The sequence below is a fragment of the Eucyclogobius newberryi genome, unplaced genomic scaffold (assembly GCF_026437365.1).
Source record: "Eucyclogobius newberryi isolate DKJ021-1_F unplaced genomic scaffold, fEucNew1.0.hap1 SCAF_15, whole genome shotgun sequence".
Classification (NCBI taxonomy): Eukaryota; Metazoa; Chordata; class Actinopteri; order Gobiiformes; family Gobiidae; genus Eucyclogobius; species Eucyclogobius newberryi.
The window spans coordinates 10,923,241-10,934,440 of NW_027315779.1; the positions used below are offsets into that span (position 1 = coordinate 10,923,241).

The window sequence follows — 11,200 nt, forward strand, 5'->3', positions numbered from 1 at the left end:
GGCTGGGCGCTCCCTTAGAGATGAGGTGAGAAGCTCGGCCACACGGGAGGAGCTCGGAGTAGAGCCGCTGTTCCTCCTGGGCGCCTCCCTGGGGAGGTGTTTCGGTCAGGTCCCACTGTGAAGAGGCTCCAGGGAAGACCCAGGACACACTGTCTCTGGGCTGGCCTGGGAACGCCTCGGAGGAGCTGAAGTGTCTGGGGAGGAGGAAGTCTGGGACTCCCTGCTTAGACTGCTGCCCCCGCGACCCGGATAAGATATTCCTTTATTGTCCCACATGGGGAAATTTCATTGGTGCAACGCAGGTAGATACAGAGGTAGATACAGAAGAACAGATCACTTATAGGAAGTCTGAAAAACACTTTCAGTAGAAGATGGATGGATCTTTAACCCGACCCAAAAAAGGAAGACAGTTTAGATCTGTTATTTTAAATCTAGAGACCGGACAGTGGGGAAAATACATCTGAAAAAGATTAGAAAATTAGAATTTGGAGTTAACTCATTTTAATAGTTTTTATTATGAAAGATAAGAGACAAATCTCTCAAACCAGATACATTTTAAAACCTGCAGCATTACTAACAAAAATCATAAACCGTTTTTCAATAATCGGAACTCCAGAAATCAATGATCAGATTTGAGCCTCTGACGCCCCCTGGTGGCTTCTTCAACCGACAACACCGTTTGAATTAAATGTGTACTCACTTATTTCAACCAAGAAGGAAAAAACAGAATATTGACATTAAATACATTTATTCTGTAAAAATGTTTTAAAAAAGACATTTGACCGACGCCCAAGTAAAATGGCACGTTTGAGTTTGTTCAGTCCAAAGTGTAGATGTTTTCTTGAACCGGGCGTCGCATCCGGATCTCGTAGATGATGTGACGCGGCTCGTCTGAAAAACTACAAACAAATGACACGTTACAGGAGGTTTTTACTGTTTTTACACCATCACAACTTCAGTTGGCGCGACCAATCGGGCACTGTTCGCTAAGGATCATGGGAAATCAACCGCGGGACCACGATGACAAATTCTGAAGAACCACACAGGAAATATCAAATGACTTGTACGATATTGCAAAAAAAGAAAAATGCATTTAAAAAAAATAAATCCAATAAATAAAAGGAACATTTGATTGGATTTGATAATGAGTCGTGTACAACAGAAACCAGACTGTGGCTGTCGTGTTTTCCAATCTGTGAAAACGGTCGAGAAAATGTAGAAAAACACTTAAATATCCAAAAAGTATGAGCCTTACAGAGGAAGTACAATAAAAAGCCTTTCTTAAAGCGCCCCCTACAGGTCGGATGACTCATCGATGTAAAATGCAGTTAAGATAAATATATTTTTAATGTTATCACGTTAAAATGTTATCAAGTTTTATCACAGAATAGCACATATTTTAGTTTTATAATTGCACTTCCTGTTTTAAATTAATGACATCACAGTAGGATATTGCCCAGCAAACACTGGGCCAAAACTCATCTAATGTCACAATTTTTTTATTTGACAAATAAAAATATATGAGAGCGACTTTATTTTGTTGAATTAATGTTTAAAGAGTCAAAAAAGTTGTTTCTTTATGTAAACTCTGAAGCGGCATCCTGGTGTGATGTCACTTCCTGTCATTTTCTACAGATTTTTTTCAGTTTTCTCCACAAATACCTGCTCGACAGGTGTAAAACTATCATTTACATGTACGACAGGTATAAATACGCTAAAGTTTTGACACAGCTCTTCATCCGGACTTAAACAATCCTAATCTGTGGCATTGACATGAACTGGACAAATGTATGTTCCACTCACCATCCGGACTTGAGCCCTTTTCCGCCTGTGAAGAATAAAAACACAAAATTATGAACCGGAAACTGACGCTAAACGCGACGCAGTGGCGGAAACGTACGTTTTAAAGCCACGAAGAGCGCGACCGCCGCCAAAACCAAGAGGACACCGAGAGACAGGGACAGAACTGGGACGTTTATCTGAACGGACAGGGACGGCCCCGCCTCCTCCACCTGAGCAACACGATCACAACAACACACAACACAGACCAGGAGTGTCAACCATGCATCGCCCCCAGACGTTTTAATCCGGCCCACAAAACATTACTTATATTTATTCATCTCCAGTAGATATACAGAACATAGCTAGAACTACAAGCCCCACATTCCGCCCCACCCTCATGCTGCTCAGCGCTGCCGTGTGTGCTGCTGGAGCGAGTGCAGAGGGCTGAAAAGTGCAGAATTGAGCAGAGATTTGAGCGGGGAAAGAGGTTTTGGGAAACACGAGGAAGAAAGAAAGGAGATGGTGTTGTTTACGTTAGAGCTGCGCTAAAAGTGGAGCTAAAGACAAGAAAACAATCTTCTGTGATGAAACCAGTGCAAACCTGGACAGATCAGGAGACACAGGTAAAAACACAGGTCAGAGTGTAAAAAGTATGAACATCTGACCGTGACACTGTGTCCACTCTAATGTGACCGTGACACTGTGTCCACACTAATGTGACCCTGAAACTGCGCCGCTATTTGACCGCGTCTTAGCGCCGTTTTAGATCGCGCCGGGTTAAGGTTAGGGTTAGGGTTAGGGTTAAGGTTAGGGTTAAGGTTAAGGTTAGGGTTAGGGTTAGGGTTAAGGTTAGGGTTAAGGTTAAGGTTAAGGTTAGGGTTAGGGTTAAGGTTAAGGTTAAGGTTAAGGTTAGGGTTAGGGTTAGGGTTAGGGTTAGGGTTAGGGTTAGGGTTAGGGTTAGGGTTAGGGTTAGGGTTAGGGTTAAGGTTAGGGTTAGGGTTAAGGTTAGGGTTAGCCATGAGGCTATAAGGGAAATGCCGCGGTCCCTGAAACTGCTGGGTTATTTGATCGCGTCGCGACTCTCCAGCCACGGCCTTCTTATTATGTTTCTGCTGCTGCATGAATATGTCCACAAAGAACTGTTAAAAGACCAAATAAAGATATTTATTTTATTTTCATGTTGAAAATTTAAAGTCAATGTGAACTGAAAGCTGTCTTTAAAAATCCAAATCTATTTGCGATAAAGATTGCAAAAAACAATGTCCATGGAATTTACCGGGAATTATCGACAATGAAAAGGGAATTGACTGTTCTGAAGGAGAACTACAGACGCATCTCGAGGTTAAAAAAATAATTCAGAAATTGCTTTATATAATCTGAAACAATTATGTTTTATAAGCCTTGGACCATTTTATATTATTGTAAATTGCAAAGCTAAGTTTACAATTTCCCAAAAACAATTGGGAATTTTACGCCCCTAACCACAATTGGATTTCCTTTTTTTATTTTTTTAAGACCAGAGAGTGAAATTATCCGGCGTCGGTCAAATTAGTTTGTTTTTCTATTTTTCTAATGTCCAGTCCTTGATCGTCGGTGCCGTTTGTGTCAACCATTTTCCATTTTTCTGGCCTAAAAACTACATTTCCTTTCCAACACTGTGTAACCTTAATTCCCGTGTATTCCCGTGTATATTGTATGTACTTGTATGTACTTAATCCTACGTATTTGAGACTCACGTTGACCGGCTCGGATCGGAAGAGAGTGGAGTTTTTCAGGACCTCGAGCTGCGACGACAGCACCGCCCTCCAGTTCACTACGAGACACAAAGTCAGTCCGAAAAACGCTCCAAACTGAACCTATGTGGCGTTTACCTGTGGGCGTGGCCTCCTCCTGCTCCGTGGTGGTGGTGGTTGTCGTGGTGATGATCGTAGTGGTGGTGGTAGTCGTGGTGGTCGTCGGAGGAGGATTTGTACCTGGAGCTGGAGCAGACGTATAGTTTTAGTGAGAGACGTGGGCGTGTCCCCCGTTAATCCGGCCCCCCTTTCCCGCGGCGTGACCGCTGACCTCTGACCACGCGCAGGTTCATGATGCTCTTCTTGTCGTTGAAGATGCCGTTGACGTCGACTCGGCAGCAGTACGGCCCGCTGTCCGAGCGACGCACGTTCAGGATGTCCAGGTCCATCTCCCCGTCCAGAACATCTCCGGTCAGACGATAGCGATCTGATACCTGAGGGAAACCAGCGGGCGGGGTCAGGCGGGGTTTGGTCTGGACTTCAAACCTGTTTCAGTCCGGTTTCAGACCTGTTTCAGTCCTGTTCCAGTGTTTCAGTCCAGTTCCAGTCCTTTTTCAGTTCTGTTTCAGTCCAGTTCCAGTCCTGTTTTAATCCTGTTTCAGTCCTGTTTCAATCCTGTTCCAGTCCAGTTCCAGTCCAGTTCTAGTCCAGTTCCAGTCCTGTTTCAGTCCAGTTTCGGTCCAGTTTCAGTTCCAGTCCCGTTTCGGTCCAGTTTCAGTTCCAGTTTCAGTCCTGTTCCAGTCCGGTTTCAGTTTGAGTCCTGTTTCAGTCCTGTTTCAGTCCTGTTCCGTTCAAGTCCAATTTAAGTCCAGTTTAAGTCCAGTTTCAGACTTGTTCAGTCCAGTTCCAGTTCTGTTCCAGTCCCGTTTCAGTCCAGTTTCAATCCTGTTTCAGTCCTGTTCCGTTCAAGTCCAGTTTAAGTCCAGTTTCAGGCTTGTTTCAGTCCAGTTCCAGTCCAGTTTCAGTCTCAGTCCCGTTTCAGTCCCGTTTCAGTCCTGTTTCAGTTTCAGTCCCGTTTCAGTCCTGTTTCAGACCTTGGACACGACCCCGTTCTCGTCGGTCTGGACCAGGATGTTGCTGCACCAGAAGGTTCCACAGTCTCGTCCCCAGCAGACTCTGCTCAGGCCGAACCTGTGCACACTGTACTGACACGTGAGCGACGCCACGCCCCCCTCTGGCACGCGGTAGGTACTGCAGCCTGGACACAACACATCAGGAAACGTGCTGCTGTAAAAAACTAAAACAGGCTAACGTTTGGACCGAGGGAGGCTAAAGTGAACGGTTTTGATGATAATAATAAGTTCATAAATTAAAAATATATAAGTCAATAAAGAATAAAAGCACACTTACTGAATATTTACCCTGACATTAAAAAAGAAAAGGTGTTTAATTTGATGTTATAACATCTTTAAACTAAAAGTAAAGTAAATCATTGATTAAAAAAAATCATGTTCAATATCATTTCATCAAATATAATTACTAATACTTAATGAATTATAAATGGAAAAAAGTATTTTTTTAAAAGAAGCCATTTGTCTCTATTACTGCAGTATTGACAGATCTAAGTATTTATGGAAATGGATCAAGTCTAGATTTTTCCTGGACAAAACCAAGAGCAAAAGCACAGCCCAAACTGTCAAAACACTACACAATCTGTGAATAAAAAGACAAAACAATGATAAAACGTGACATTTTAAATCCAGACTTTACCTCTGCCGTTCAGGACCATCACCAACGTGAAAAATTGTACTTGAGTAAATAATATATCGTCCATCACAAGTACGAAAACAGATGAAGTAGTAGTAAAGTATTAGAAGTTTCTTGTTGAGAAACAAAACAAGACTCAGAATCAAGAAGGGCGGGGCTTAAAAACACTGAGGGTCCCCTGTCCCCAGCCTCAGAATGTAGTCCTGGTTTAGTCCTGGTCTAGTCCCGGTTCAACCCCGGTTTTGACCTGGTCTAGTCCTGGTCTAGTCCTGGTCTAGTCCTGGTTTAGTCCTGGTTTAGTTTTAATTTAGCCCTGGTTTAGTCCTGGTTTAGTTTTGGTTTAGCCCTGGTTTAGCCTTGGTTTAGTCCTGGTTTGGTCCTGGTTTAGCCCCGGTTTAGCCCTGGTTTATCCCCGGTTTAGCCCTGGTTTAGTTTTGGTTTAGCCCTGATTTAGCCTTGGTTTAGTCCTGGTTTAGTCCTGGTTTAGTCCTGGTTTAGCCCTGGTTTAGCCCTGGTTTAGCCCTGGTTTAGCCTTGGTTTAGTCCTGGTTTGGTCCTGGTTTAGCCCCGGTTTAGCCCCGGTTTAGCCCTGGTTTAGTTTTGGTTTAGCCCTGGTTTAGCCCTGGTTTAGTCCTGGTTTAGTCCTGGTTTAGTCCTGGTTTAGTCCTGGTTTAGCCCTGGTTTAGCCCTGTTGTAATGTGCAAGTTTACATTTCATTTCTCCATTTGCCGGACACAGTTTTGTGTTGCGGCGACGCCCGAAAGCCTCTGGGACAAAGCGTCTCTGTCTGGGCCTTTGCCCTCTCGACTCTGAGGCCGCGGAGACGTCCCGGAGTCACAAAACACTCATTATTTTATAATATTCTCCTCGTTTCATTCACTGCGACGGCTGCGTTCACCAAAACAAGGCACAATCTGATGGACTCGCTGGAGACTTTTGTCCGTTAGTGACGCAGAAAGTACGTTCTCGTACTTTTAAAAATAAACTGAACCTTTTAAAGTGCCTATGACAGGTTTTTACGACTGTCTAATGTTGACTTTATTTGGTTGTTGTACATATACCTTATAGGTTTACACAAATCGAGCAGGTATTTGTTGAGATAATTTAAAAATAAATCTGTGGAAAATGACAGGAAGTGACATCACACCAGGGACACTCATTCCAGTCAAAGTTTATGCAGAATTTACACAAAGAAACAACTTTTTTGACTCTTTAAACATTAATTCAACAAAATAAAGTCGCTCTCATATAATAACTAAATTGTGACATTAGATGAGTTTTGGCCCAGTGTTTGCTGGGTAATTTCCTCATGGGATGTCATCAATTACAAACTGGAAGTGAAATTATAAAACAAAAAAATTGATATTCTGTGATAACATTAGTATTTTTTTTTTTTTTTTTTCAAAATTCACAATATGTTGATATATTGCGTTTTAGGTCAATGACTCGTCTGACCTGTAGGGGGCGCTTTATGTCGGCCTAATACCTCTAGCATCCAACATTTATGGACTTGTATTTTTTGTGACTCTACGGGAGATTTACAAATGTTGCACTTGAGCTTCTTGTCATGTGAATATTTATGGCTTTAAAGTACACAGCGGGTTCTCACGTGTTTCCGGGAATTACTGAAAATGTTTCCAGAAGATGGAGCTGATTCCTTCTGCGACGTCAGGGCTCAGATTAAGGATTTTCACTTGTACAGCGGCGCTGCTAAACAATCTGTTAATTTTTCCAAATGTGTATAGCAATTTGATAATTGCATAGCAAAACACGAAAGTGACTAACAATCAATATTTTCCATTGATATAACACAATTATCTATTTAAAATGTATTTGTAAACATTCTATTTAAAAAAAACTCTTAACAAATTAACTTTTAAACACTTTTTAAATAAAATTAAAAAAAAAAAAGTTGTTGAACAAATTAATCAACACAAAGTCAGATGGCCTTATTTACAACTTTCTTCCATATCCTCATCAATCAGATGACTATTTGCAGGAGTCTCATTTACATATTATATTATGTCATTACACTCACAAAAAAGTGTGCATGCCACTCCCCCGTGTGGACTGATAAAACACACACGTGCGTTTGTTTATTAGGGCTCCCGTAGATTTCCGTCTTCTTCTGAGTCAGCTCGAACTGTCTTTCTCGGTCTTGATTTTGCCCCGTAAAGTGAGGGAACTATATTATGATAGATCAATGCGCTTAGACACGCAGAAACGTGAGAATGAGCTTCACGCGGCTGCAGGTGAGCGGTAGGTGCGTTTTATGATTGATACGTGGCAGGACAAATGGGCAGTCCACGCCACGAGGAAATAAGACTCAGATTTGGGCCAAAATAAACGTCCATTCAACCTTTAAACTTCTGATGGAAAAATAAATGTTGCTGTGGCGTCCATAATGGTGTATTTTATGTGTTATTCAAATTGTATTGCTCTATTTGACGTTCCATTCCATTTTTCGTTTTGCTATTTGATGACAGTCCCTAAGTACTCTCGTCTCTGCTCCGGCTGCACATTTGATGACGGTCCCTAAGCACTCGTCTTGTAATTCGCTGCGGCCAAAATACGCATCTGATTGTTAAACACGAGGTTGTAGTCACTTGGCAGTGTAAATAGGAGTATTTTGGCATGTGAATGGTCTGCAAAGACTTTTGCGTTTAGGAGCTATTGACCTCAGAAATCCGACTTCACCACACGTGGCCCCTCCCGCTCTCAGACTCGCGATCTGTGACAGCAGCAGGACTCGTCATGACAACACAGAGTCCTACATTGTGTCATGTCCATTATTGATTATCGATTGACGAGTGATCAGTACTTTTAGGCGCTTTTGTTATACAATTGAACACACATTTTTGCATCGCAAAAGCTGCGATACAAAAACACTTTTTTCTGACAAATGCGTGCAAATGGATTTGAGAAATTGCGTCGATGCCATACCGCTTATTCTGAACCCTGGACGTCATCAACAAGCGCCATCGAAAACGCAGATTTTTACATTTCATTGGCAGTAGGATATTTTACAGAAACTTGTCAAATGACCAGACATTTTGAGAATGAAAATGCAAGGGAATAATATGGCTTTATTAGTATTGCTAATATTTTTCTAATATTTTTCTAATTTACTGAAAACGCAAAATTGACCCTGCGATTCCCCAGTTAACTCCACATTTAACTATATATGACTTTTATTCTGCGTTAAAGGTGGAATGGACGATGTTTTTGGCCCAATCTGAGTTCGAGCTGACGCAGAAGAGACGGAAATCTACAGGAGACAAGAGATGTGATGTGATTCGTCGCGCTAATAAACAAACGCACGTTTGTGTTGTATCGGTCCGCACGGGGGAGTGCGCTTGAGCACTTCCGCCTGAGTTCTCAAATCGCCGAAAAATCGTCCATTGCGCCTTTAAATATGAGCCCAGCGTTGGTGAAAACACAACATTTGACAATTAATAAACCCGAGCGAAACCACATCAGTTTTTCCGAAAGAATAAAAGTTATGAAACTTTCTTAACAATCTTTATTTAGCTTAAATAATTGGCAAACTAAAGCTACAACAGACAAAGAACATTTTTAACCGTGTCTGGCGTTTTAAATGCTGAAAATAGAGTCACGCTAACAGCTAGCATGACTTGACGCAAATTCCGCTAATGGCTCAAATTGGGGACACACTTTGTTCGAAGAGTAAAAAAAAGAAAAAGAAAGTCAAGTCATGACCGTTTTTGTGTATTTTGGTCCTTTTTAGCATTGTGGTTGCTAGGTAACAGTTGTGGCATTACCTCTGTGATGATATGCTCATGTCCAAACCAGGAAGTGACTATTAAAGTCAAACTGGGGAAAAACTCTGAGGAAAAATGGGAAAACTATCGAGTAAAATCTCAAATACAATCATGAAATGTGTAGTTTAACCATGGATTTATTAATAGTTACACCTGTCTTATGCACTTTAGGTCCTTTCACCTGACCACGATCTCGCCTTTGGAGTTGAATAATGGCACCACTTTCTGAGTGGATTGTTAGAAAAATATCGGAATAAAGAGAAGAGGTTGAACTTTGTGCCAGTTTTTGTTTCATCGGCCCAGTAACAACCAATGCATCCATGGTAACAAGACACGGGCCGTAAACCCGGAACTTACTGTTAAACAGTGACCCCTATCGGCCAGTAATATGTATGCAGGTGGCGGGCAGCTAAAATGAATAATATTCAAAGGGTTAGTTAGACAATATTATTGTCTAACTAACCCTTTGTTGTAATTCAAACGTTCTGAGGTTTGTCACTAAGAGAAACCACCAGGTCCAACATTTGTGAATTTACCTTTTATTGTTTTAAAATAATACAAAATCGGTAGAAACACAAACGTAAAGGAAACGCTATAAAAAGCTCCAGTTCCACTTACTGTGATCGCTCAGCTCCGCCCTCACAGAAGACACTGTAACGGTCATTCATCCTGTCCAGTCATAATACTATAATAATATAATATTCATCCTGTCCAGTCATAATAGTATAATATTCATTCTGTCCATGGTCAGTCAGAAGTATTTACAGTAGTTCAGCTCAAATGTAGTACAGTACTTTCCACCACAGCCTGAACGTGACCCTGGTTTATTGTGTGTAAATAACTCTTGTGCATAAATATTGCTCGCTCGCGATTCGCCGGGACAGTTCCAGATGATGACGTCAGGAGCTGACCTTGTGCTGCCGCACGTGCATTCTCAGAGTGCACATTTTCGTGAACGACTTCTTACAGGTTTGACAGCGGAACGGTTTGTCTCCCGAGTGTAACTTCTCGTGCGTGTTTAGATTATCGATGCGTGAGAACGCTTTGTGACACACGGAGCAGCTGTAGGGCCGCTCCCCGGTGTGGACGCGAATGTGCCGGTGCAAATCCACTTTTTTACGGAACCTTCTCGCGCAGAAAGAGCACTGGTGCCTCTTCCCCTGCCCCGACACGTCTCCGGAGTTCACGGAATCGTTTCCAGGGGATCCACCCGGGTTTCCAGGGGATCCGCCCGGGTTTCCAGGGGATCTGCATGGGTTATCAGGGAATCCGGCCGGGTTTCCAGGGTATCCACACGGATTTACAGGGGATCCATAAGGGTTTCCAGGGGATCTACAGGGGTTTCCAGGGGATCCACCGGGGTTTCCAGCATATCCACAGGGGTTTCCAGGGGATCCACCCGGGTTTTGTGCAGCGGTGCGTCTGTCTGTGATCTGAAAATGGTAGTGGTGGATTCCTTCAGCCTCTGCGTGGAAAAGTGTCTCTCCCCGTGTGTCCTCTCCGTGTCTTTCCGGTCCGTAATCGGTTTGTCTCCGTTTGCGTCTCTCCGTCTTGGCGCACGCGGGCTCGGGGACAGGGGCACACGGCGGCGGCGGCTCCTCCTCCTCCTCCTCTTTGACCCGTGTAACATTGACTGTCCGTGGCGCGGTCTGGAGCAGCAGGACTCTAGGGCTCATGAGCGGGTCCAGCAGCTCCCGGTTCCTCCGGTTCTCCTCTCTGACGCGGCGCAGTTCCTCCTCGTACTCCGCTATCGTGCTTTCGAACAGCGCAAAGATATCTTCCGCAGCCGCAGTCAGCCGCGCATTCACAAACGCGCGGAGTATTCGGCCCTTAAACATCGTACACAACCAAAACCGAACCGCAGGTGCGAGAAACGCCAGTTCGGAACCAAATATACCGTTAATCAGATGCCGAACTCTTAACCCGGAAGAGGAGGGCGTAATTATTATTTTTATTTATTCAATAATTATTCCATATTCTAATAAAATAATTATTGGTAGAGGAAGGTGTATTCGTCTTTGTATGTGTGTATTTATATTTCATCTAAAATAACACAAAAAAATAATTTCGATATTCATGAACAGGAAGTAACTTTCAATTTAAAAGCGTAATTTCCGGTGACGGTGACGAGTGGATG

At 42.9% G+C, this 11,200-nt stretch overlaps 2 protein-coding genes across 2 annotated transcripts; both read right to left on the minus strand.

Moving 5' to 3' along the window:
* Nucleotides 1-797: 797 nt before the first annotated feature.
* On the minus strand, nt 798-5,406 carry timd4 (T cell immunoglobulin and mucin domain containing 4). The gene is made up of 8 exons (XM_072446013.1): nt 5,286-5,406; nt 4,610-4,773; nt 3,847-4,009; nt 3,654-3,761; nt 3,519-3,595; nt 1,901-2,012; nt 1,804-1,828; nt 798-899 (listed from the first exon to the last, which is right to left on the minus strand). The coding sequence occupies exons 1-8, from the start codon at nt 5,347-5,349 to the stop codon at nt 818-820; spliced, it is 795 nt and encodes a 264-aa protein (XP_072302114.1). The 5' UTR covers nt 5,350-5,406; the 3' UTR covers nt 798-817.
* Nucleotides 5,407-9,795: 4,389 nt separating this feature from the next.
* LOC140360684 (uncharacterized) lies at nt 9,796-10,987 on the minus strand. Its single transcript, XM_072446012.1, has 2 exons — nt 10,274-10,987; nt 9,796-10,237 (listed from the first exon to the last, which is right to left on the minus strand). The coding sequence occupies exons 1-2, from the start codon at nt 10,899-10,901 to the stop codon at nt 9,963-9,965; spliced, it is 903 nt and encodes a 300-aa protein (XP_072302113.1). The 5' UTR covers nt 10,902-10,987; the 3' UTR covers nt 9,796-9,962.
* Between the last annotated feature and the right edge of the window lie 213 nt (nt 10,988-11,200).